Below are 24959 nucleotides of genomic sequence, written 5' to 3' on the forward strand. Positions count from 1 at the left end.
TAAGATTCTGTGAAGGTGTAAAGAGAAATGGGAAGTCCATGAGAGGAGGGTGGCATTCCTACAATCTACTTGGTTCAGCTTTTCTGCCTTCAAATAAAATTTCTTTTGTATGAGGAAAAAAAAAAAATTAACCAACCAAAAAACTTCCTGAATGGACACCATGACCAAGTTCTCTGCCATCATCTGAGACTGGAGGCTCTTTTGCAGGCCTTACAATCACCTTCATAATTCCATATTCCCCTCCTCACGGAGCAATGGCGCACTGAACGTCCACATTCCACAAGCCACTCTATAGAGGGCAGATGAACTTATATGGGCATTTTGACAAGTGTCTAGGAACCAAGGCCAGCGGAAGTCAAGGAAATCCATCTGGGTGCTACAACCCAGAGCCTCTCCACACCCCCCCGGCCCCCCCTCAGCTTCTTGACAAATCTCAGGCCGCTTTCTAGCCTAGATGTGGACAGTCAGGCATCCTTAAAACCCAATACACTCCTAGGAGTGTTTTAAAAGAAGAAAAGAGAAGTTGAAAGTATCCATTTTAGATAAAAACCAAAAGGGGAGCTGGCCCATTAAATAAAGACATTATGATTGTTCTCTCCATCTTTTTAAAGAAAATAACTCTGAAAGGTGTATTTACCAGATGTCGGGATGTGGGAGAGCCTAAATGAGGATCGTGGCTTTAAAAAGCGGTGTTATGCAAATAAACCCCACATGCGTTTTGTAGGAGACTGTCCTTGTTCTTAGGAGATACAGGCTGGATGGAGTATTTAGGGATGACGTTTTAACTCACTTTCAGATGGTTCAGCAAAAAACAAGAAGTGTGTGTGTTTCTGTGTGTCTGCGTGTGTTTGGAGGGAGGGAGGGAGAGAGGAAAGGAGAGGGAGAAAAGCAAATGTGGTAAAATGTTAATAATTTGTCCCTGTAAGTGAAGGGTATACTGGTGTTCATTGTATTATTCTTTCATTTTTCCTGTAGGTTCAATAGTTTTCCAATTAAAAAGGGAAAACGCGCATGGAGCACATAGGAAAAATGACTAGTCAATAGAATCTATCTTTTATCTCTCAGAAAAGATCCTAAAGAAGTGTAACAGGGTCGTGGTGTGCCGCTAAAGGTTGGAATCTGGGCGAGGTGATGATACAAAGCCCAGGGCCAGCCCAAGAAGCACCGAGCGAATGCCCCAACATGCCCGGCAAGTGGTATGACAGCCCCTTCTCTGTCCTATGTGGGCATCCTCAAGCCCTTTGGTCTCCAAGGAACCAATGGCTGTTGCAGAAACAATAGTCCATACACCTGGTCCAGACACACAGAAAGCAGCTTCCTTCAGTGTCATCCTGGTGGGCACTCGAAGCTGACGCCTGCCTGTCCCCCAGCTCCGGCCTCCCCTACCCACCCTGCCAGGACCGGAGCCCATACACCCACAAGCTGGCAGTACAAGCTGGCTGGGTCTTCCCTCTGCAGACCCTCCGGATGTTTTCTTGCAACCTCCGATTTTTTTTTTCTTTTTTTATTACACCCACATCGTGAGGCTCAACGTGACATTTCCAACAGGAGACTGCCTGACGTGAGTCCAGCTGCTTCACATGGTTTTTATATTTGTTCTGGAAAAAGCTCCAGATACCTTTGGTCAAAGCTCTTCCTGTCGGCTGCGCTGCCGGGGCCGTTTCTCGCCCACGTGGTCCAGAAGGGGCTGCCATCTCTGGCCCCTCACGTTTGCCCCCCTGGGGACAGGTGATGGGGTGGCAGAAGGGTGCAGCCTGGAGAAGCATGGAGTCTAGGTGTGGTTTTGGAGGGCGTGTGCCTTCAGTCTCATTCTTGTGTTATTTGGATTCAGATCCTTAGAAACCAGGGAAGCCAGAGCCTTGCCAAAGGGCTTCATTCTTCTTCAGCAGAAGTTTCTCTGTTAAGTAGAAAAGACTGTGCTCCTTGCATTTCTCCCCCTCTTTTACAAACTCACACTAATGTGTTACCTCTTAAGGAATTGGGAAGGAATACTTGTCCTGTGCTAAAATTCTAAGTCCCCGTTTCCTGACTTCTGTGTGAGGTGTTCTCTGGGCTCCTCAGCTTTAGTGCTCGCTCGTCAAGTTGCAGCATGGATTCCCTACCTTTGGGCAGTGTCCCAGCTCCCCACTGAATACCCCCATCCGCTGGGCTTCCTGCACAGAACCACCCGTGCTCAATAGCTGGGAACTCTTCATTAGAGGCAGAGGCTGTAACTCCGGCAGGTGGGGAGGGAGGGGACCCACCCTCTGGTTGGTACCCAGGGACCCTCACACCCCATTTCAAGTGAAAATGGCTGCCAGAAGAGGCACAGGGAAGCAGCCGAACTGGCTCAGGGACACATCTAATTTTAGCTCAGGGTGTGCTCGTCCTGAGTTGGGGCTGGTCCACCCATGGAAATTCCACAGCTCTCTGGTTTTATGTGTGTGAGTGGCGTAATGCTCAAAGTTAGCAAAGCTAACTTGGTTTTAAAGCAGCATGTTTCTTTCTCGTTTTTTTTTCTAAGAAATTTCCAGAAAACAACCTGTTCTCTGTGCTTTTGGAGTAGGTCAGAATTTCCTGAAGATTCCTCTTTTGTGATGGGGCACTGTGAGCTGGGAGAAAGAGATGTTCTGAGAGCCAGTCTTGGCTGGGCCTTCCTCAGTATGAACGTGGCCAAGACAATGACAGGGTCTCTGGGTCGGAGGAGTCCTTGTGGTGTCAGACATCTGGTACAGTGGGTCACCGGGAGTTCATAGGTCAGCAACATAAAAACAAAGTTGGAAACAGAAAACAGAACCCTGGGGGACCAACTTGGTTCAGGTCCAAGTGTGGAGAGCCTGAAACGTAGCCTCTTTTGGCAGCCTCTTTAAGACGAAGAATATAAAAGTATCTCATTTTTGCAAATTTGACAAAAATAGAAGGCCACGCCAGCACATTGCTTGGGCCTCTGGGAAGGGGTCTGTGTAGGTGAGGGCCCGTGGAGCTTAAGCCCCGTTAACGTCACCGTCAGTCACATGCTGTTCAGTGTGGTGTTATTTTGTTTTCTGGCCAAGCGGGAATGTTAAAACCAATTTCGTAAAATTTAAATGTAGATATAATCTTGAAATAAAATTCTGGCATTTAACATGAACGCTGTGTGAAAGGTGCACTGTATAGGCTCTTGTTTTCCTCACTTGACCATGGACCTGTGTGTCAGGAACTGGTTTGTGTCAGACAACTTCCAACTTTCTCGGCCTCAGTGTCCTTGTTTGTGAAAATGCCGCTTCCCCCATAGGCCTCTGGGGGGAATTAAATGAGAAACTATGCTTTGAAAGGGCTTGGTGAAGTCGATCTGAACGCCCAGATAAATCATGTTTATCGTAAGGACAAAACTGTGGAACATTTAGAAGCTTTAGAATGTAACAGGAAGGAAAATAGAAGCCTAGGGAAGGTGATATCCATCTAGGACCACTTGGGGGGAAGACATGAGCTCCAACAAGAAGAATTATTTAAGTGTAAACCTACTCTAAAGGTTTTCTAAAAGGAAATGAACCCAAATTTCTCTTTTATTTGTATGTGTTTTAAAATTTATTTTATTTCTTCAAATTTCTCCATTTTAAAATTGAGAAGAAGTTAACGCACCCAGACAGCATTGTTTCAGATTTGTGACTCATGGCTTTTTTATTACTGCTTATGCAGGGGAGAGTTTTGTGTGTTCAAAATGGAAATACTTCATCGCAGAAGTTGTTTTAGGCCACTCTTTGACATATTTAGCCACACGGAACCCAAGTGGAATCACTGTTTAATGAGACTTGGAGAAAGTTGACCTCTGTCATTGGGACAGCTCCTTCCCTGGATGTGTTGGCTTTTACTAGGACAGTAACAGGGCAGGGACAGTGCCCCAAAGCAGCTGCCCCTAGCAGCTAAGTAAACATCTCCACGCAGCTTTCCAATCCACGGTGGAAACCAGCGGCAACTCTTATGTAATGTCTTTCAGGTGGCATGTCAGAACCTTCCCCTTTATAATGCCAAGTGTGACTTTATAGACTCCCTGGGACAGGGCCAAGGTTGTAGAGGCAATCCTTTCCATCTTGGGCTCTTATACCAGCCTTGGGGAGGGCAGGGCCAGGGCTAGTCTCTGTCTCTGGTAGAGCCTTGCCATTGGGTCCTCACTCTGAGGCCGGGAGCCCTAATCAGAGGCAGGCTTGTGATCCCAGTTGCTGGGTGTGCAGTCTGGGGCTCACACCTCGGGGCCCTTGTGGCATGAGCCAGGCACCATGTCACATCTCTAGCTCTGGCCCTGGTCATTGGCCTCACCCAACGTCTCATGGTGGCTAGGTTTGACTGAGCTGTGCAGCTGTGTGCTGGTGGGCAGAGGGGAGGAGACAAGACCAAGGGAGATCGTGGGCTAGCAGCATTCTGCTTGGTGAACTGCATAGCTCAGGTGAATGGATAGTTCAATGAATTTGGCCATGCTCCAGAGATCCACTCCATAGAGACCACTTTCCTTCAAGAGGATATTTTTCTTTCCCTGGTGTAACACCAGCTCTACCCACTTTTTCGCTTCCTGTTGGGCAACGTCTGCCTCTGGGCACCAGTCTCCTTGTGGAACTGAGCTCAGCCACACCCAGGAGAGTGTAGCCTGTGAGAAGGGCAAGAGATAGCAATTGGGAGAGCTGCAAAGCCCCTGCGAGCGGCTTTAAGGGAAGAGCAGTCAACCTGTCCTAATGCATTCGGGTCTTAAGGAAGTGCAGTCAGTGCTTCCGATATCCCGCATGGGATGGATGAAAACGAACTGAGATGAGAGTCCTGTTTCTGGATTTGCCCACTAGCCAGGGTCCTTAGCAAAAGCTCTGCACCACCTTACTCCTATCCCTGACAGGGCTGCGGGATTACATTAGATGGTCTGGATTGGCCCTTCCAGCCCTTCCAGATGGAAGAGCCGTATCTAGGTGAACTCTGAGAACTTGTCAGCCTTCAGAGGGGGCATTCATTAAACACCAGTTGTATGCTAAGGCCTTGTGCCAATTGGGAGAAGGGGAGAATAATACGAGGGAAGGTCACACCTAGTACAGTTTTGTTTTGTGAATTGTGTGCCCTTGAAGGAACCCTCCCAGTCTGATGTCTTGGTAACTGGGTAAATTTCTTCTCTGTTTCTGGAATGTGCCAGAATCCGGCCTGACTCAAGGAAAGAGAAATAAATGTTGGACTTGGTTTCAGATCTTGCTCTGGCTCTGCACACTTCTCATCAAGGGTGTGTGCCAAAGCCTGTGGGGAAGGGCACATACGGAAAGATAGTTAAGCTGAGAAATCGTCACCCTGAAAGAACAATGGTCCAGGAGGCTGGAGTACGTGTGTTCTCTCCAGCTAGACGGGCTGAGCAGATGGCTTTTCCAGGAGGATGCGGGGCCATCCGTGCCCCCTCCCCTTCCCCAGATCTGTCCTCACCGGGCGATCCCTATCTTTGTCCAACCTTCGTCATCATGAACCCGGATGAGAGAGACTTGGGTATGCAGCCCAATTCCCAATTAACTTTTTTCACTAGTTTCAGGAAGATAATTTATTTGGATTGAATTGTTAAGGCAGATTGCTTTCACAGTATTCCAAGCAGAGTGCTTTCTCACAGGAAATGTCAGACCAGGCAATTCTAGTCAAGTTTTCCACATCCTTAAGAAAAAAGAAAAGAGAGAGGGGGAAAGAAAAAAAAAAAAAGATTCCTTTTATATAGTGAAGGTCAACAGTTTGGGAACTGGCAACTGCAGGGTATGAAACTGAGATCGGTTAAACATTGTGATCCTGCGCAGGATGACTTCTCAACAGCCCCACCTTTCATGAGGCCTCCTGTTCTTTAGGGCTTAATTTAAAAAGTGTCTGCGGATTGGGTTGCCCAGGGAGATAGAGGGCTTCTCAAGATTGGGACATGGATCCCCCGGGGGGCATCTGGGCGGTGGGGACGTTGGATGAGCTCCCTTCCTCTCCCCAGAGTTCAGATTCCTCATCCATCAAACCAAGGTTATGCCGGGTGACCCCCAAGCTTCTTCCCAATCTAGGTCACCATGATTCTGTACCTTTACCTGGGGGAGCTTGGCTGAGCCTCTATAGGAAGCCAAAGAGAACTGGAGAGCAGGCAAGTGAAGAGTCTTTTTTTCTATAGAGAGCTTTGATTTTTTTTTTTTTTAATTCTTTTTAAATCAGCTGGCCCTCAGGGATCTGCCTCATTAAAGCTTACTCCTCCGAAGTTCAGTCCTTAAGGAGAGGCTTTATTTCAGCACAGGCTGTGGAAGGTCACTGTGAGGAAAAGAACCTAACACAGCTGTTCCTCTGAGGGCGCCCCCTAAGGACTTGCTCTCCCCCCACCCCCACCCCCTCCTGTGTCCAAGGAGTGTCTGCAGGTGGGGAAGGGGTGGGTCCCGAGAGCTGAAGTCCGGAATCACTAGGTGTTAGGGCCCTTGTAGCTTCCCAAAGACGATTCTGGCAAAAGGGAAGCTGAGACTCGGAGGCGATCACAACTTGAAGCGATGCATCTTCTCTGGCACGAGCTGGTCCTGTGGCTTGTTCGTCCAGTGCCTCTGTGTCCACTGACCTCGGAATAGCTCTCTGCTTCATTACCGTCTAGTCCTGAAAGGAGGTGCTGCTGGAAGTCGGGCAGTAGCAAGGGTGCTAAACCTGTGTCGGGAAACCTGTGCTCTGCAGCACCCGCCAGCTCGTCGGTCTCGCTTGTCTTGCTGCACTGCCTCTGGTGCACCTCTGGGAGACTTCGAGTCCCATGGGGTGTGACATCCTCAGCTGGCTACTGCTTCCAGGGCTTCAGTGTTAGGATGTCTGGTCGGGTTGAAGTACATATATGTCAAGTAGAGCGAAACCCTTCTTGTCCTTTGGGCTCGCTAGGTTTATCTTTATTTATTTTTTGAGTGGGGGCGGGGAAGAGGGAGAGGGAGAGAGAATCTTTAGCAGGCTCTATACTCAGCACGGAGCCAGACGTGGGGCTCGATCCCACGAACCGTGAGATCATGACTTGAGCCGAAATCAAGAGTTGGACACTCAACTGACTGAGCCACCCAGGCGCCTCTTTGCTAGGTTTTATTTTAAAAATATGTATGAGTATTTTTTTTTTAATCAAATGTTTTTGCTGCATCTATTGAGATTGTTTTCCATTTTTTTCCTCTGTTGGTGTGAATTACATTAGTGGGTTTTCTTTCTTTCTTTTTTTTTTTTTAATGTTTACTTATTTTTGAGAGAGAGAGGGGGGTGGGAGGAGTAGAGAGAGAGAGATGGAGACAGAATCCGAAGCAGACTCCAGGCTTTGAGCTGTCAGTACAGAGCTGATGCGGGGCTCGAACACACAGACCCATGAGATCATGACCTGAGCCGAAGTCGGACGCTTAACCGACTGAGCCACTCAGGTGCTCCTGGACTGTCTAATGTTAAAATATACTTCAGTCCTTTCTCGGCCAAGATCTGCCTCAGACTCATGGCTGATGCAGTTGTTTGTTATTTTATTTCATAGTTTTGTACTTGTATTTATACGTGTAGGTGTTTGGAATCGAGGTGTCATCGTGTTTGCGAGCATGTGGCAGTTCTGTGTTGGGCACTTTTCTCAGTACTTGATGGATTAGCCTGTTTCATTGCCCCCACAGTTGCTTGAGGTAGGACTGTAACTAACCCATTTTATAGGGGTTGAAAATGGTTAAATTTTCCTGTTGAATTCCTTTTGTTGTTGAATTTCCTGTTGAATTTCCTTTTGTTATTCTGTAGGTTTATCACTAATAATGCTTTTTATTCCAAAGTCTATTTTTAATCTGATGGTACAGCATCAGTTATGTTAGCTTTTAAATGGTTGGCCCACAAGTGATCTATTTTTTTCCCCAGGCTTTATGGTTCACCTTTTGTGTCACGTACCTAATGAAACAGCATATTGCTACTTAAAAAAAAAAAAAGTCTGAGGGGCGCCTGGGTGGCGCAGTCGGTTAAGCGTCCGACTTCAACCAGGTCACGATCTCGCGGTCCGTGAGTTCGAGCCCCGCGTCGGGCTCTGGGCTGATGGCTCAGAGCCTGGAGCCTGTTTCCGATTCTGTGTCTCCCTCTCTCTCTTCCCCTCCCCTGTTCATGCTCTGTTTCTCTCTGTCCCAAAAATAAATAAACGTTGAAAAAAAAAAATTAAAAAAAAAAAAGTCTGAGTGTCTCTTTGAACTGGCCCGTTGAATTTGTTTGCTTTTATTATAATTACTGATACACTTGAATTCATTTGTATTCTGTACTTTCATGCTGCCATGCTTTTTTTTTTTTCTTCCTCTTCTTTTCCTTTTTTTTTTAAAGTAACCATGTTTGAGCGAACAATTCAGTGGCATTTAGTACATTCAGAATGTTGGGTAATCATCACCTCTGTCTAGTTCCAAAACATTTTCTTCTCTTCAGAGTAAATCTCTTCCTATTCAGCAGTTTCTTCCCATTTCTGCCCCCATTCCCTCACCCCTGGCAACTCCCAATCTACGATATCTCACATAAATGGAATCATACAGTATGTGACCTTTTGTCTCTGGTTTCTTTTGCTTAGCATCGTGTTTTCGAGGTTCCTCCACGTTGTAGCCTGTGTCAGTACTTCATGCCTTTTTAGGGTGAAATAATATTCCATTGCGTGGGTACACAACAATTTGTTTATCCACTCATCCATTGGTGGACATTTTTTTTTCCACTGGTGGACATTTGAGTTGTTTTTACCTTTTGGTCATAGAGAATAGTGCTGCTATGAACATGTGTCCCTGTGTTCACTTCTTTGGGGTATATACCTGGGAGTAGAAGTCTATCATGTGGTAATTCTATATTCAGTTTTTTGGAGGAACTGCCAACCTGTTTTCCACAGTGGCACTTTCTTGTGAATCAAGTGGTGTTTATTTTTTCTTCTTGGGCTTTCTGATTTGGAAGTTATATAAATATGTTTTTACTATTTTAGCAGTAACTCTTAAAAGATTTCTTATCATAATGACTTAAAGTTTCAGTTTAATCAATCTCTTTACCCCCTCAAAAAATACAAGGATTTTAGAAAGCTTCAGTTGCTCATTTCCCGTTCCCATGTTTCCTGTGTATTGTTGTCTAACGTTATCCCTTTGTTTTTAACCACCCCCTAACTAGTGCTATTGTTATTAATTTTTTATCATCGGCTCTCATTTAGGTTTATCTACATGTTTATGGATTTCTTTTCTCGCCACTGCTTTCTTCCTGCTCTTTTCTTCTGGGTTCACTTTCCTTCTTGCTAAAGTAAATCCACGAGTGGTTTGTTCAGTGAAGGTCTGTGATGGTAAACTTTTTCAGTGATTTTCTGAAAATGTCTTCATTTTGTCCTTACCTTTAATATTTTGAATATTAAAGATGTCTTTTATTACAGTAGTTTTTGTTTATAGATAGCCTGCCTTTCCGCTAAGATTTTTCTCATTGTCGTCAATATTCTGGTCATTTCACTATGACATTTCTAGGAGTATATTTATTTCCACATGTGCCATTTGAGGCTTCTTAGGTTTCTGTGAGGATTATGTCTGCTAAGTTCTTAGCAGTTATCCTTTCTCACACTCCCTCCATTTTTCCTTCTGGGACTCCTTTTACATGGGCATTGGAATTAAGGTTTTTTCCCTCCATGTCTCTTCTTTGCTCTTTCATATATTTGATCTCTTTGGATTGAGTTGCATTCCAGGTCATGTCATCTGATGGCCCCTAGTAATTTCTTATCTCTTCATTGTATCTGATCTCCTGTTTAAGCTTACCCCAAGTTTTCCCCCAATGTTAAAGAAGATCTAACCTATAGAAAAGTTGAAAGAATGGAAGAATGAACATTTATACGACCTTCACCTACATTAAGTGATTCTAGGACTTTGTCGCATTTGTTTTTTCTCCCTCTCCTTTCTCCCCTCTCCGCATATTTGTAACCCATACATTTTTGATGATTTCCTTGAAAGTAAAATTCAGACATTGTGGCATTTCATCCCTAAATATCACAGCTTGCATTTCCTAAGGACAAGAATGTTCTACTGCCTAACCACAGTACCATTAAGGCACCCAAGAAATTTCCGTAACATCAGCTAACATAAAGCCCATAATCAGATTTCCCCCACATGGCTCCAAAATGTTCTCTTAGGCTTTAGTTGTTTCAATCCAGGATCCATTCAAGGTTTACCTGCATTTGGCTGTCATGTCTCTCTAGTCTCTTTTAATCTCAAACAATTTCCTTTCTATTCTTAGTTTTTCATGAGTATAGTCTTGTTGTCTTATGGAATGACCACATTCTAGATAATGTCTGTTTCATTATTAGGTTTATGTTAATTAAACACGTTTTGGGCAAGGACAATACATATGTGATGTTGTGTATTTCCTATTACATCACATCAGGAGCACATAATGTCAGCTTGTTTGATTTCTGCTGATGCTAAATTGGATCACTCCATTAAGGTGGTTCCTGCCAATCTCTCCATCATTATAAAGGAAATTTTCCCTTTTGCAATTAATGAGGAATCGGTTACTTTCAGACTAGATGATTATCCTGTCCCTCAAAAACTTTTTAACCAGTGGTTTTACCATCCATTGATAATCTTTTCCCATATTAGGAGTTTATAAAATGGTGATTGTCTAATTTTTATCATATTCTCATTCCTTTTACATTTATTAGGTGATGGTGTCGTACAGAGAAGAGCTGTCCGTGACCTGTCCCTGTCTTCCTCCCTCACTCCCTCCTCTAGCACAGATTCACAGCATTTTCTATGTAAATTTCATATGTTGTTATCTGTTACCATCCTTATATGTCCATAAGTTTTTTATTTCTATGATTGTATTTACTTTTCAAAATGGCTCATTCTTTTTGTATAGTGTCTGTGTCTTTCCTTATAATTTCCATTCCTTTTTCTTTCTTTTTTGTTTAAAGATTTTATTTTTAAGTAATCTCCATACCCAGTGTGGGGCTCAAATTCACAACCCCGACATCAAGAGTCACATGCTCTACCGACTGAGCCAGCTAGGTGCCTCTGATTTCCATTCCTTTTTAAAAAGTCTTCCTACTCTAATTACAGTCTCTTTTAGATTGTTGTTCTATCATCTCAAGTTCTTGGGAGTCCTATTGGCTGTGTCATCTGGCTTTCACTTATGATGCATGATTTTCTCATATATTTACCAGTTTTTAGTGTTGAGCATATTTTCAGTGGGGCTTAAAAAATAATCTGTCTCCCCTGGGGAATCTTGTATGACCTACTTTGTAGAAGTGCCCCTCCAGATACTTTTACATTGCATTAGTTAGGTGTGCTAGGATATCACTGGCTCAGGAAAATTTTATGTTATTTATTCTGGATTCCTGTGCCGCGTGAGTGGGGTCAATTTGGACTCTGTTCACACTGGGTTCTGAGTTTTCATCAAATAGAATATATAGTAAGTGGTCAATATCTTTATTCTCATGGGACACCTTTCTTTTGTACTCCGTAACTTATTTAGCCACGTGTCCAGTACCAAACATTCAGGAAGGAGCATCTCCTCGTCTCTTTTTTTATGTTAAGAGCTAGTGAAATATTGAGAATGTGGGACTGTAGAGGCAGTAGAGCGTCTTCAAAACTAGTGTGACCTGGCACCTCAGGCTTCTTGGAGCCCCTGCACCTGGTCATGTCCTGCAATGACCAGTATGCTCAGGCTTCCCCTGAGGGACAGATGAGGCACTTGATGCCCACAGAGGGTAAATGACTTGCCTGCGGGCATGCAGAGTTTGGGAGAGAAGGGATGAGAACTCAGGTCTCCAAGTAGCTCTTCCTACCCAGACAAGATTCAGTTATGTGGGATTGAGTCCTGGCCCCGTGTAGCCCTGAACACCTGCAGTGCCCTGGTCCTTGCTTCTCCCTCGGGGCCACAAAGGGGAGCTTGGGTAGGAAGTGGTGACCTCAGACACAGCGGACAAGCTGGGTGTCTACAGCCCGGCTCCTGCAGATTTATTAGATGCACACTCTGACACATGTCTCTGGGTTATCTGCACAATCGCATTTTGAAAAAGTGTTTTGACTCCTTGATTTATCTTTTTGTCATTGTTTTGCATAATAGCTTTTCACTCAAAGGCAAGAACATGCTTTTAAACTGACCTTTTAAACTTTGCAATGCTTATGCCACAAAGGGACACATGAAAGGAACAATAAACACATTCCCTGAGTGTGAGCATAATTGAAGTCTCCTCTTGTGATGAGATCTATGGGAAATGGGCACAAAGCATCTGAGCTGGGCTTTTGCGGCTGATGGATGGCGCTCCAGGTGGAAGTCCCATGACCCAGGAGAGGCCTGGCTGTACCCTATGTGGCAGGAAAATCATCACCACCCTCTCACCGTGGCTCTTGGCCACCCACATCCTCCAAGGCTTGGCCCCCAGGAGCCAAGGGGGCCACTTGGGAGGTTTGAATTTTGTCCTGTGGGCCACGGGAAGCCATGGAGGGTTCCAGACAGGGGAAGGAAGCATGAGATAGAAGAAAGAACAAAATAAAGCATTTGGAGCCAGCGGCCTGGGTTTGAGTTCTGGCTTGGGCACTCCTAAGTTGCGTGACCTTGTGTGAGTCACCTCACTTCTGTAAGGGTCACTCTGGTACTTAGCACCCATTTATGGAGCCCTGACCAGGTGCATGCGGGGTACAGAGCTGACCCAGAAAATCCATGGTCCTTCGTCCTTCCTTGTTTATTTCTCTTACCGTATGTATTCATTTCCTGTGGCTGCTGTCACGAATTCCCACAAACTTAGTGGCTTAAAACAACATGAGTTTATTATTATGGCACTAAGTTCTGGAGGATCAAGGTCTGACATCAGTTCCACTGGGGCTAAAGTCAAGGTGTCGGCAGGGCTGGTTCTTTCTGGAGACACCAGGGGAGAATCTGTTTCTTTGCTTTTGTAGTTTCTCATGGCCACCCACGTCCTTGACTTGTGGCCCTTCCTTCGTCTTCAGAGCGCGTCCCTCCAACCTCTGCCTCTGGTGTGATACCACCCCTCCTCTTCCGGGTCGTATTTCCTTCTGCTTCCTTCCCTCTTATGAGGACACTTGTAATTACATCGTTCCCACTTGGGTAATCCAGGATACCCTCTCCCATCCCAAGATCCCCAATGTAAATGCTATCTGCAAAGTCTTTTCTGCCATATGAGGTACTAGTCACAGGATATCTTTGGGGGCTGTTGTCCAGCCCACCACACCATGTCAAATTGCAATTTATGTCTCGTCCTTTTGCATGCCCGGGTCTCCTTTGGGCAGGGAGATTGGCCTGCCAGATAACTGCCCCATGTTTGCTGAATGAGAGGTGAAGAAATGAAGGAACGCACGTTTGGAGTTGAGAAAGAGGTGGCATCCCACTTGGGCTGTAGGGGATTAGCATGAGTTTGCCAAAGTATATTCTAGCAGAAGGGAAGGGCTTACAAAAAGGTGTAGAGGCAGAGGCTGAGAAGCTCAGCATTCAGGAGATGCGCGTGGAGTGTGAGGGTGCAGAGGGTGGAGTGGTAGGTGGCCAGGTCATGATAGCCCATAGGGCACCCTAATGGGCCTGGGTTTTGTTTTATGTTGTTTGTTTGTTTGTTTATTTATTTATTAAAAAAAAAATTTTTTTTTAACGTTTATTTATTTTTGGGACAGAGAGAGACAGAGCATGAACGGGGGAGGGGCAGAGAGAGAGGGAGACACAGAATCGGCAGCAGGCTCCAGGCTCTGAGCCATCAGCCCAGAGCCTGACACGGGGTTCGAACTCACGGACTGCGAGATCGTGACCTGAGCTGAAGTCGGACGCTTAACCGACTGAGCCACCCAGGCGCCCCTATTTATTTTTATTTTTAAGTAACCTCTACCCGCAGCGTGGAGCTCAAGCTCACGACCCCGAGATCAAGGGTCGCGGGCTCCGCTGACTAAGCCAGCCAGGCACTCCATCCTGGATTTTATTTTTTAAGGAAGCAATATGTGTGGTGGTTGCTGCCTTTGTCTTTGGGGTCATTGCCTGGGTTCAAATTCCTGTGCTGCCACTTGCTTGCTGTGTAACTGGGAAAATTACCGGACTTCTCTGAGGCTCAGCACAACGGCTACTTCATAAGGCCGTCCTGAGGAGCAGATGGCTTTTGTTGCTTGCATAGCACTCAGCACAGTGCCTAGAACAGTCAAAGGAGTCCGAGAGTGTTTGTTGCTATGATTGCTGTCATTTTTATAAATATTATTGTTGTTGGTGGTGACGATGGGGAACCCTGGAAGAACTTCAGCCAGGCTGTGGCACGGTCAGGTTTGCTTTCTAGAAAGATGCCTTTGACACCCATGTGAAGATGGTCTGGGGTGGGGCATCACACTGGGGGTCAGGAAACCCGTGAGGAGGCCATTCCAATGATCCGGGTGACAGATGAAGAGGCAGAGAACAGAGATGGGTACAAGGGAGATGTTACTTCCTCCGGGGTAGTCCAGAGATGGCTTTGTGCCTGCTGTTCCCCGCTTGAAATGATTCAAGGCAGGTGTTAGAGGCCATTTAGTACCATGCCTCAGTCCTCACTTTGCAGAAACGGATAGTGAGGTGCAGGGGGGAGGCATTCTGCCTTAGTCCCCGGAGGGAAGAGTGATAGAAGGGACAGATAAAAGTGGGACTCCGGTCCTCAGCCTTCAGTGGCATAGCCAGTTGCCGTGTGAGAGGTACGCTTCCAGAAGCTTCTGATGAGCATGCTGTTTCTCATTGCTGCAGGCTGGGGAAGAGGGGCTCTGACACAGCATCTGCACTGCTTCCTCCGTCACCTCCTTCTACTGCCCCTTCAGGCCTTAAATGCTCTTTCCAGCTTGTTCTTTTACCAGTCCCCAGGAGAATGCTCGCAGAATCCTGGTCGTGTAGGGACACAGGAATTTTGCCATTTTGAATTGAGGAAAATAGGCTTGAGCCAGTGGGGGAGGATTAGGGCTGCCTGGGAGGGTGGGGGAAGGAGCTCTGTGTTCTGGAGCCAGAAAAAGAAACCCAGAGTCCAAAGCAGTACGTGCTCACAGATTTGGTACCGTGAGTCCTCCATGGTCTTCCACTCACACCCCTTCAATACATCTTCAGGAGGAAGCCAATTCAATAGAACGAACCATGGCGAGATTACGATTGTTACTTCAATCATATCTTACCCTGCAAGGATGTTGGAGGAAAATATATTTCAATTCCACGTTCAAAAGAGCTGTCATTTTAACGTAGTGAATGGGTTTTCAGAGAGTGATGTAATATTGTTATTTTTAATACATTCTTTAAAAGAAAAGAGTTTACTTTAGTACAAATCGATGCATGCTGGAGGGGAAAAAATATCTAAAGAGAGCTAAAATACAGGTGGGCCATTTTTAGAAAGCTCCACATGGACATACCTGAACTTACAAATCAGAATCACAGAATAGGTTTTTGGTGCACTTTAGAGGTTTCTTGTAAATGGTAGCTGATAGCTTTACAAAAAAGCTGGGAGAAAGGAAATAAACAAAAAAGAAAATAGAATGAGATGAAAAAAATCTGGGCAGTGATTACAAGAACTTATGTGTGTGTGCGCGCGCGCGCGCGTGTGTGTGTGTGTGTGTGTGTGTGTGTGTGTGTTTTCTAGCAGTATCATAATGACATCAGCAAGATATGCTTGCATTTTGGTTCTTGGCAAGTGTCAAACTACAGGGTTTATCATCCTGTATTGGCTGGTGTGTGTGTGTGAGAACACAGAATTGAAAGGCACTTTTGGAGGCAATTTGGTCCCATCCAATATGGAACCTGTGGCTCAGAGAAGGGAGAGTGACTGAGGCAAGGCACATATGAGGGGCAGGGCCAGGGCTAGAGAGAACCCATCTCCTGAACCCCCAGCCAGTGCTCCCTGCATTCTTCTCTGCTGTTTATATTTTCCTCTGGTACATTGACATTTTCTTTTTTTTCTAGGAAAAATCGATTGCCAGTGTCCAGCAAGGCTGATGGGGAGCTGAGCGTTTTGCAGCTTGGTAAGTGCAGCTGATACCTGTATGCTGTGCCCATCAGGGTCCAGTGGTCTTCATTTGCTCCGTCTGGGAGGCAGTGGGTGGGGACTCCTTTCCTCCCACCTGATCTCAGGAAGGAGAGACTGGCCCAGTGAGTAGAGCGGGCTTCTCTCTTTTGGGTTGCTGTCTTCTTCTGCTTTCTTTCTGTCCTGGAGAAATCCTTATAAGAAGTCTGGGCATTTCTGGACTCACACGGGGCTGGGGGGTGGGTGGGATGCAGAGGAGCCTTTTTTGCATTTGGAGGTTCTTTTAGGACTATTCAGAACCTACAAAGGTCTCTAGACGACAGCTTTGCCTGGGGGAGACCATCCTTTAAAAACTTTTATCGATGTATTATTGAGGCATAAAATACAGTGAAGTGCATAGTACATACATCTTAAGTGCATTTGCACGTATGTGTACACCCATGTAACTGCTCTCTCAGATCAAGGTAGAGAACGTGTCCACCCACTCTTTAGTTTGGAAGTAATCTTTTGTTCGCCTTTGTGTAATTCTCCACTCCCCAAAGACCGATGTGTTTGCAGGGCTTGGCAAAGCAGCAGTAGAATGGACGATGGCGAACCAGTGACCAGGCACGAAAGGATGAGGCTTGAGTGCTGTTGACATTTGCTCTTCTTCCGAAAGCCAGCGATTTACCTGTTTGGCCATCTTGGCAGACGACAGCCGTTCAGTGACTTTTCCTCTTTCCTCTCCTTTTAAGCACTCCTTTTAAAGCGAAGGAAGAAAGCAGCGCTCTCTTTAGAAGTTACTTGTGTGTGACGTGCAGTCTGACAGTTCGCTTTGATGAAGTTGAAAGGCAGGGGCCTCTCGGAATGATGAGGCAGGGGTTTATTTATTCTGCTCAGCTTGCGTCAGAGGTAACAATTCCTTCGAGTTTTAATCATCAGAAATGGCTGGTGGGGATCACTTGGCCAGCCCGGGAAGGGGCAGTTCTGCCCACGGCGATGCAGAATGAGGTCCAGAGCCAGCAAATGCTGGCATCTGAAGCGTTTCTGTAAAGCACTGCACTTGAAGATTTTCCAGTGAAAGCCACTCCTGTTTGGACATAAAACGAAGCACTTCCTGGCCTTCAGAACCCAAAGGGCTTCTACTGGAAGGAAGGCTTTTAGCAATTCTCTCAGAACTCAGTTGTTTGAAGTGTGTGTGTGTGTGTTTTCCAGAGGGAGGCAGACCCCTCTTTGCTAGTGGCTCAGCTAATGATTTAGAAAAGGGGAAAGAAATAGAAGGTAAGAGATCATGGAACGCAGTCACCAAGGGAAAGGGACAGAAGTTTTGGGGTGAAGAGGAGAAAGGAACAAAATTTAGTTAGAGGAATGGCATTTTCTTCTCCACCCTGATTCATTTTCCTTTGCTGCAGTTCTACAGACTTGTTAGCAGTTATATGTCAGGGCATAGATGAGGCTGAGCAGATTGAGGTGAATAAAAAGCGGGCTTGCTTTCTTGGAGGGCCAGGTTGGGTGGGACAAAGGAAGAGAGGTGTCCTCTGACAGCAGCATATAAAGCAGATGATCAGCAGTTCATCACTGCTTCTAGACACGTATAAGCTGAGTTCTGTGGTGGGTTCCAGAGGTTTGCATAATGAGGTGGTATTTAGACGGGGCTTTGAAGGTTGAGCAAGGTCTCGCCAAGTAGAGATGTGCAACAGACCTTACATGCAAGGCCTGCAGGGTGAGGGAGTGATTGGCTTGAGGTGAGTGGCCTGGAGGGGAAGTTGTAGGGTCAGGGGGAGATGAGGCTGGGAACAAAGTTGTGGAAGAGTGGGGATGATTTGAGTGCTGTGCTAATGAGCTTGACCATAAATCATTAGCCAGTAAAGAGCACTTGAAAATTCTGTGTGGGGGCAGTAATGTGTGCAGGGCTGTGGCTTTGGGGCTATCTCTGGATATGTGTGGAGGATAGATTTTAGGAGTAAGAGCCTGGATATTGGAAGACCAGGGAGGGGGTTCTTGGAATAGTCGAGAAAAGATGTGATTGGGCCCCTGTTCTCTCTGGTGAAATCCTCTGGGTATTTCAAGACCCTGCTCAAATATTTAGCTCTTATGGAAAGCTTCTCTGACCCTTTAAGGAAGAGCTATTTACCTCTTCTCTTCTGCTCTTAAAACCCTCGCACTGTCCCTATTTTAAGTGGAACTCATGTTCCATTATTTGTTTGGGCTTCTCGCCGCCCCCAGGCAGTGTGCTCCTTGAAGGCAGGGGTTATGCTTTACTCATCCTGGACCTCCACTCTCCCACATAATTCCTGGCACCTCATGGATGCTCAGTGAAGTGCTTAATGAACAGATAGAAAAAGAATGACATATTCCTGTAACAGCGGAGGGGAAAAAGGCGGGGGTGAGGTATGAGACATCCTGGAGGCAGAATGATCGGGAGGTTAGATCATCATGATGTGGGAGAGAGGGCTAAGGTCTCAGCCTGAGTCCCTGGAGGAGGACTGGGGAGATGGAGTGTGTTATCAAAACCGAAGCCTGGAGGGGTGCCGTGCTGAGATTCTGGAGTCTGGGGTGGTGGGGCACTTCCAGGAGAAGATATCTGTAGTCAGCGGGAAATAGTGATTAGGGTACCTGGAAAAAGAGGTATATGGACCTTTATTATATATTACCACATATATACATTTTCCTCCAAAGGGTAGATAAAGTGGTATGGGAAGCAAGCTCCCTTCCTTCTTTCAACCAGACACTTATACCAGGGCCTTAAAAATAGCATTCTTAAACCACCGGCATTTGCAGATGGTTTTGTCTGCTTGGCCAACATGTCATTCTGGACTGCTTTGTTTTTCCTTTGCATGGCGGTCCCACCACATCTGGGCCTGAGGCCTGCTATGTGGTCCTGAACCAAATCCCTGCACAGGGGCCAACTTCCTCCTGGCAGAAGCCAAGGGAGGCTGCCTCCTTTTAGGGGCTCCACCCAATCTGGGCCCCCAACCTTCATCCTCAGATTTACTTCATGGAGCCCCGAGCAGGCACGTTTCGGCCCGGGCTCCCTTCCGGACAACCTCAGACTAAACAGAAGCCTCCAAATAGGCTTAAATACTGCCCCTTCTATGCCTCCAGGAAACAATCTGGCCTGAGTGATTGCAAGGAGCCCTTCAGGGCCTGGTGGAATCACTCAGGTTACTCTCCCCTACTCTGTTTTGGGCCTCAGCTGCCCAGGGTTGAATTAATCACACATCTCTATTCCTTCAGGGAACATTCTCAGTATTGATCTTTGCAGAGCCTTCCCCTTGGCCTCTCTCCCTTTCCTCCCTTCATCCTTCTTTCCTTCCCTCCCTCGCTTTCTCTCCTTCTCTCTCTCCTGCCTTTCCTTCATTTTTTAGCCCCACCCCCACCCTCCCATGATCCTCCTCTCCTCAAGCAGTCATTCTCGTGTATTTAGTTGGTATCTGTTTTCTTGCATATTCTTGCAAAATGCATAGTGTTTGTGTGCATATATTTGTAATGGATGTAAATCATATTGTGTTATATATATGTGTGTGTATATATATATATGTGTATGTGTGTGTGTGTGTGTGTGTATATATATATATATATATATATATATATATATATATCTTATTTGTGTTCTTGCCTTCTCTACCCAGCACCCTGTTTTTAAGACCCATGCATGTTGCTAAGTGAACATCTAGTCATTATTTCAGGGTGCTTTTATAAGACCATGGTCGCAGGGTGGCTTTTTCAGAGACCCTAACTAAGAAGAGTTTGCATTTAAATTCAGATTCTCATTTAAATTCCAGGCTTATTTTTAATTTTTGTTTTCAGCCTAAAGGTGGGAGGGTCTCCTTTTCAGTGGACTAGGACTCTGGGAGCTGGTCTTGTGCTGCTGTGCCTGTTCCTCCCCAAGGGAAGAAAAGGAGCCTGTAGAATGGGATATAAAACATGTGTCCTGGGGGTGTTGGCCTTTGGATAGCCTCTCCAGAAGAAGTGGGGCAGGGACAATGACATTTCTATAGTCCTAGATATACAGAATTATAGGAGATGATGTTGATTTCTATGTCGTGTGGTGTACTTTTTAAATAATCATTTAGTCTCAGGAAAATGGGAGGCGGGGATGGTTCAACAGGCTCTCTGGAGACTGGTCTGCTCTGTTTTGCCAGCATAATTACCTTGGATTGTTTACACTTGGGTCCTTCCTCTGAGTGTTCTGGTAAATGCTACGGCTGTGGGTACAATCTTGAGAGGGAGGCCCGGCTGGGAGACCCATGCTGGGACCCTCTCTGGGCCTCCGTCACCTCAGCTGTAAGACGACTGTGAGTGGCAGGTGACTTAGTGGCCCTTCCAGCTGGAGGTCCAGGGAGGTCTGGTTGGCAGGAAGACAGAACGATCAGGAGCTGGCCTGGGTTTTATCGTGTTTCTGTCGCTTTTCCTTTTGTGTGATGTCAGGCCAGTCATTTCACTTCTTTAGGCCTCAGTTTTGCATCTGCAAGTAAGGGTGACAATAATTACCTTGTCCTGGGCTGTTATGGGACCTAGGCGTTAAAACACAAGTGGCTGGTAAGTGAAAGCTGCGACAGTGATAATCTGTTGTTATTTTATCAGGAACAGTGGTGTTTTTTCCCCCTAATTCTGCCCTCTTCATGTTTGTCCTCAGGCACAGGTTTGCGTGCCATGCCTATCTTTTGTAAGAAATGTGTCTGAGTGAGGCTCTTCTGGGCCTGACTCCGTGGCTTCGGCCCCAGGCTCCTGTCTCACTGCATGTCCACAGGCAGAGCTTTCTAGTGGACCGGTAACCACCTTGTGCCCGCCGGCATCCTTGTGCCATGGACCAGCATGGGACTGCGACAAGGAACCAGGGCCCTTACTCTGTCTTTTCTCCTTCTTGTGAAGGCCTGGGAGCCCCAAGGGGGAGAGGCAGGTGGAGGGTGGGGAAGCCCTCCCTTCCTTCAAACTCATCCATGCCCTTGGTGTTATTTCTTATTCTGTTCCCCGTGGGTCATAACAAGGAGCTCACGTGCCCCGGTTTTCTTTCAGAGGATGTGGAGGATGAATTGGTAAGGGAAGAAGTCATCCTGTCTCCAGTCCCATCCATGCTCAAGCTGCAGATAGTGTCAAAGCCAATCGACCTCTCAGTGGCCAAGGTGCGTTGTCAACTTGAAAGTGCGCGTTCATACGTCTTGATTTGAATTGGTGTGAATTGGTGTGGTGTGAATTGAAGCTGTTTTGATGTGAACTGGTGTGGGTGAGGTGGTTATGATCCCCCTGACCCCAACCATCTTATGTCTCAGTCGTTGTTCAAGTGGAAATTCGGGCGTGGTATAGAAGAACCTGAACTGAGAGTCAGGAAAATGGGGGTGTGGTCTTCTCCAGGAAGAAGTGTGGGTACAGCCTCCTCCCACTCAGACATTCCAGGGTCTCGTGCTTCTTTTGGCCCGGAGCCGCTTCTGCACATCTGCAGTGGGCCACTCCAGAGTTGTGACGGCACTGGGAGAATTGTCCTCATTAGAGCGGCTCTGTTTTAGCGCTCGTCCCCCATGCTGGGCTTAGGCTGGGCTTGCAGTGAGGGAAGGACAGGAGGGTTTTAACAATTCCTCAGCACCACTGGGTTCACACCAGTGGCCTCCTGGAGGGACTTGAGAGGACTTAAGGGGCAGGTTCCTGGCCTTATCGGCCTCCTCTGCAGGGATGCCCTGGATTCCTCACCATCTCAGCTGCCAGATGGCCTTACCCCTCCCCTTGGCCAGTGGTTCCTGTGGGATGGAATGCTGCTCTTACACTATCCCACTGGCTTTTCAGCCAGGATCCAGGAGGAAAAGCTAAAATGTCTGGGGACACAGCTGACCCCCCTATTTACTCAGCACACAGATAAAAAAGTCAAAGATTTTTCTAGAGATTTTTTTTCCCCTTCCCCTTCCTCTCTTCCCTTTTCTTTCCTTCTTTCAAACCATGGAGGGCATGGGTGTGTGTGTTGGGGGGTCGGACACTTTTACATGGCCCCAAGCCTGGGAAAAGTGCTCTGGCTATCTGTAGCCACGAGGCTGTGATTATTTGCTGTGAACACAACACTCCTATTTTGGGAAGGGCCCTAGAGGCCCCTAACTTCAGACCACCCAGCAGTAGCATCTCCAAAAGCAGCTGGAAAAACTAAGGCCCACCCAGAGAAAAGGAGGGCTCAGGGCACATGGCATCCATAGCACCCAGGTTTCCAGGCTGTTAACTCTGTGACCTGGTGACCATGCTGTGCCTAGCTGGGGGCTGTCATTCTGTGATTAAGAGAACAGACATGGGCTTCAGTCAGCCTATAGTTTCTAGGCTCTCAAAAAACTCAGTTCAAATACACGGATGATTGTTGTTGGCACAAGAAGGAAAAGCAAACCCTGATAGATGAATTCGCCCAGGCTTCTCTCCTGTGTGCCGCCAGCCCATGTTGATGGGCTGACATGTTGACAAATGCTTCTGTCGCTGAGATTTTCTTTTTTTTAAAAAAAAATTTTTTTTTTCAACGTTTATTTATTTTTGGGACAGAGAGAGACAGAGCATGAACGGGGGAGGGGCAGAGAGAGAGGGAGACACAGAATCGGAAACAGGCTCCAGGCTCTGAGCCATCAGCCCAGAGCCCGACGCGGGGCTCGAACCCACGGACTGCGAGATCGTGACCTGGCTGAAGTCGGACGCTTAACCGACTGCGCCACCCAGGCGCCCCTGTCGCTGAGATTTTCTTAATGAAAAGCAAAAGAGAACCGATTCTAGAAGGAAATAATCTGAATCTATAAGAAAGATCTGACCTGGAGAGGTGGCAACAGAACCCATGAGATGGCCCTTCAGAGACCTTGGGTGTAAAACCATGGTGGAGAGAGAGGAGGGAGCTGGCATAAGGAGGGGGTATCCAGGGAGAGGCTCTGCCTTCCAGGGCTGGTCAGGTGGAGGGGTTGGCACTTTCTGGGGCTCTGGAGGGTGGGGCTTTGGTTTATGGGAGATGAACTGTGAGATCAGTGTCATCTAGAAGTTTGGGGAAGACAGAGCTGTGGAAAAATGGAGGGGCTGCCTTGGGAGGGGGTGGGAACCCCTCCCTGGGTTGTTGGGTTTCAAGCTGAGTTCATGGGGGACCACTTGTGGGTGAAGTTGTAGAGGAGATTCTTCCCTGTAGTAAGAGTATTAGAGCAGGGGCTGGCAAACTGTTTCCAAAAAGGGCCAGATCGTTTATTTTTGGCTCTCTGTTACAACCACTCAACTCTGCCATCGTAACGTAAAAGCCAGCATAGAAGCAAATGCCAACGTATGTAAGCCAATGGGTGTTACTGTACTTCAATAAAACTTTATCCTCAGAACATGTGTGGGGCCAAGTTTGGCCTGTGGGACGTAGTTTGCTAAGCCTGTCTGTCAGCACCAGTTCTCAAATGTAGCTGCACATTGGAATTGTCTGGAGAGCATTTAAAATCATAGATACTGGAGTCTGACACCCAAGCGTTCTGATTTAGTTGGCCTGGCATGTGGCCTGAGCATCAGGATGGTTAAACATTCCACAGGTGGTTACCGTGTACAGCCAAGAACCTCCAAGATCCCTTCTAGAACTAAAAGTTTCTGTTTCAGTTTCCCCTAAAGAACCTACCAAGACTTGGGCCCAGGTCAGCACAGGCTGGTTTGGTTTATGGACGTTGCAGAGATGAGGCCCTCAGGATCGACTTTTCTCTTTTCTCAGATAATAATGAGTTTGCAAAAGAAAAAGAAAATAAATAACCCTGCTGGAAAACGGGATGCCCTGCTAGAATGCAAGACCAGCTCCTGTGGGAATCCGTAGACCGCGCAGTGTGTTATTGTTTACTTTTAAGACAACTGACGAAACTCTCTCTTCTTTTGACAGGACATAAAGGCCCTTCTGTTTGGTTCCAGCTTTTGCTGTTTCAATGAGGAATGGAAACTTCAGAGTTTTTCCTTTAATGACAAAGCCTCGTTAAAATACGGCATCGTGCAGAACAAGGCAGGTTGCTTTTAAGTTTCCCAGGGACATTTCTGTGGGCCCATCACAGACAGGGGCAGGATGTCCCCCAGTTTGGTAAGTCCTGCGAGCATTTTCTGAGCTCTTCAGTGCCGACTAGCCCTGTGTTTGCCAGGTTGTCACCCCGTGCTGGAATTTCATGTGTGGTTGGCAGAGCAAGAGCTGGGGAGTGTGACCCTTACTCTATGAAGACTTCTCCTCAGTGTCCAGAACCTTCTCTGAGAGGAGCAGAAGGAGGCTCTGTGTTTGTTGGGGGCATCAGAGTGGGTCCACAGGCAGAGTATTGGTAAATGGTTTTGCAAGCAGGGCTGGAGAGAGGACACTTGAGGCAGGAAGCAGCCTGAATAAAGGAGAAGCTTCGAGAAGAAGTGTGTGAGGAGGAGGTGTTTTCAAGACAGGGAAGTGTAGGCAGACGGGAGCAGGATTTGGACATGGTGTGTACACATTTACCAAGTTACACACTTTAAGGGCTAGAAGATACTCTAAATCCAGCAGCCCAACGAGGTTCCATTTCTCAAATCCCAGGAAGCTCCCCTGCCCCACACTGCCCGAGGAAGAACCCCAAGACCATTAGCCTTTGTCCCTAGTGTGGCCAAGCTCAGCTCATTTTGCACCCCCAGCTCAAGGGCACCCACATCTGCTAGTCTGATATTCCTTGTACTTGTTGATGCCTATAGGAATGAACCCCTCAGGGAGCCTTCTTCCTCTAACGTGGGGTGGGGGGACAATAGAGACACACATAATGGGTGCTGAGGCAGGCCACACCTGGGCAAAAGATTGCTCACATAAGCAGAGGCTGCTGCAGGGGGTACTGAGGTGATCAGGGGAGACTTCCTGGAGGGGGAGGCCTTTAGGATGGGCCTCGAAGCTGAGTAAGCTGTTGACACCCTCAGCCTGTGGACATGGAAGCATTTCTCTGGATGACTGGGAACCTATGGTGATGAACCTGGTTTTACACCTGACTGGTAGTGAAGGCCTGTTTTCTTCCCATGAGACATTGCAGACTTGCTCTTCTTCCAGTGCTGGGCACCGTGGCCTTTGTCACCCCCTCGCTGTGACTAGGCTCAGTGCTTTGCAGAAGTACTCAGC

General features: G+C 46.8%; 1 protein-coding gene across 2 annotated transcripts in view; it reads left to right on the plus strand.

The window, feature by feature from the left end:
- The window catches only part of MINDY4 (MINDY lysine 48 deubiquitinase 4), a 110734-nt gene that overhangs the window by 35003 nt on the left and 50772 nt on the right, over positions 1-24959 (plus strand). For both annotated transcript variants that reach the window (XM_047849776.1, XM_047849775.1), the window contains exons 6-8: positions 15850-15908; positions 20909-21015; positions 23736-23852. In XM_047849776.1, the coding sequence (XP_047705732.1) occupies positions 15850-15908; positions 20909-21015; positions 23736-23852 (283 nt within the window). The remainder of the gene's footprint in view (positions 1-15849; positions 15909-20908; positions 21016-23735; positions 23853-24959) is intronic.

This window comes from Prionailurus viverrinus, chromosome A2, assembly GCF_022837055.1.
Source record: "Prionailurus viverrinus isolate Anna chromosome A2, UM_Priviv_1.0, whole genome shotgun sequence".
NCBI lineage: Eukaryota > Metazoa > Chordata > Mammalia > Carnivora > Felidae > Prionailurus > Prionailurus viverrinus.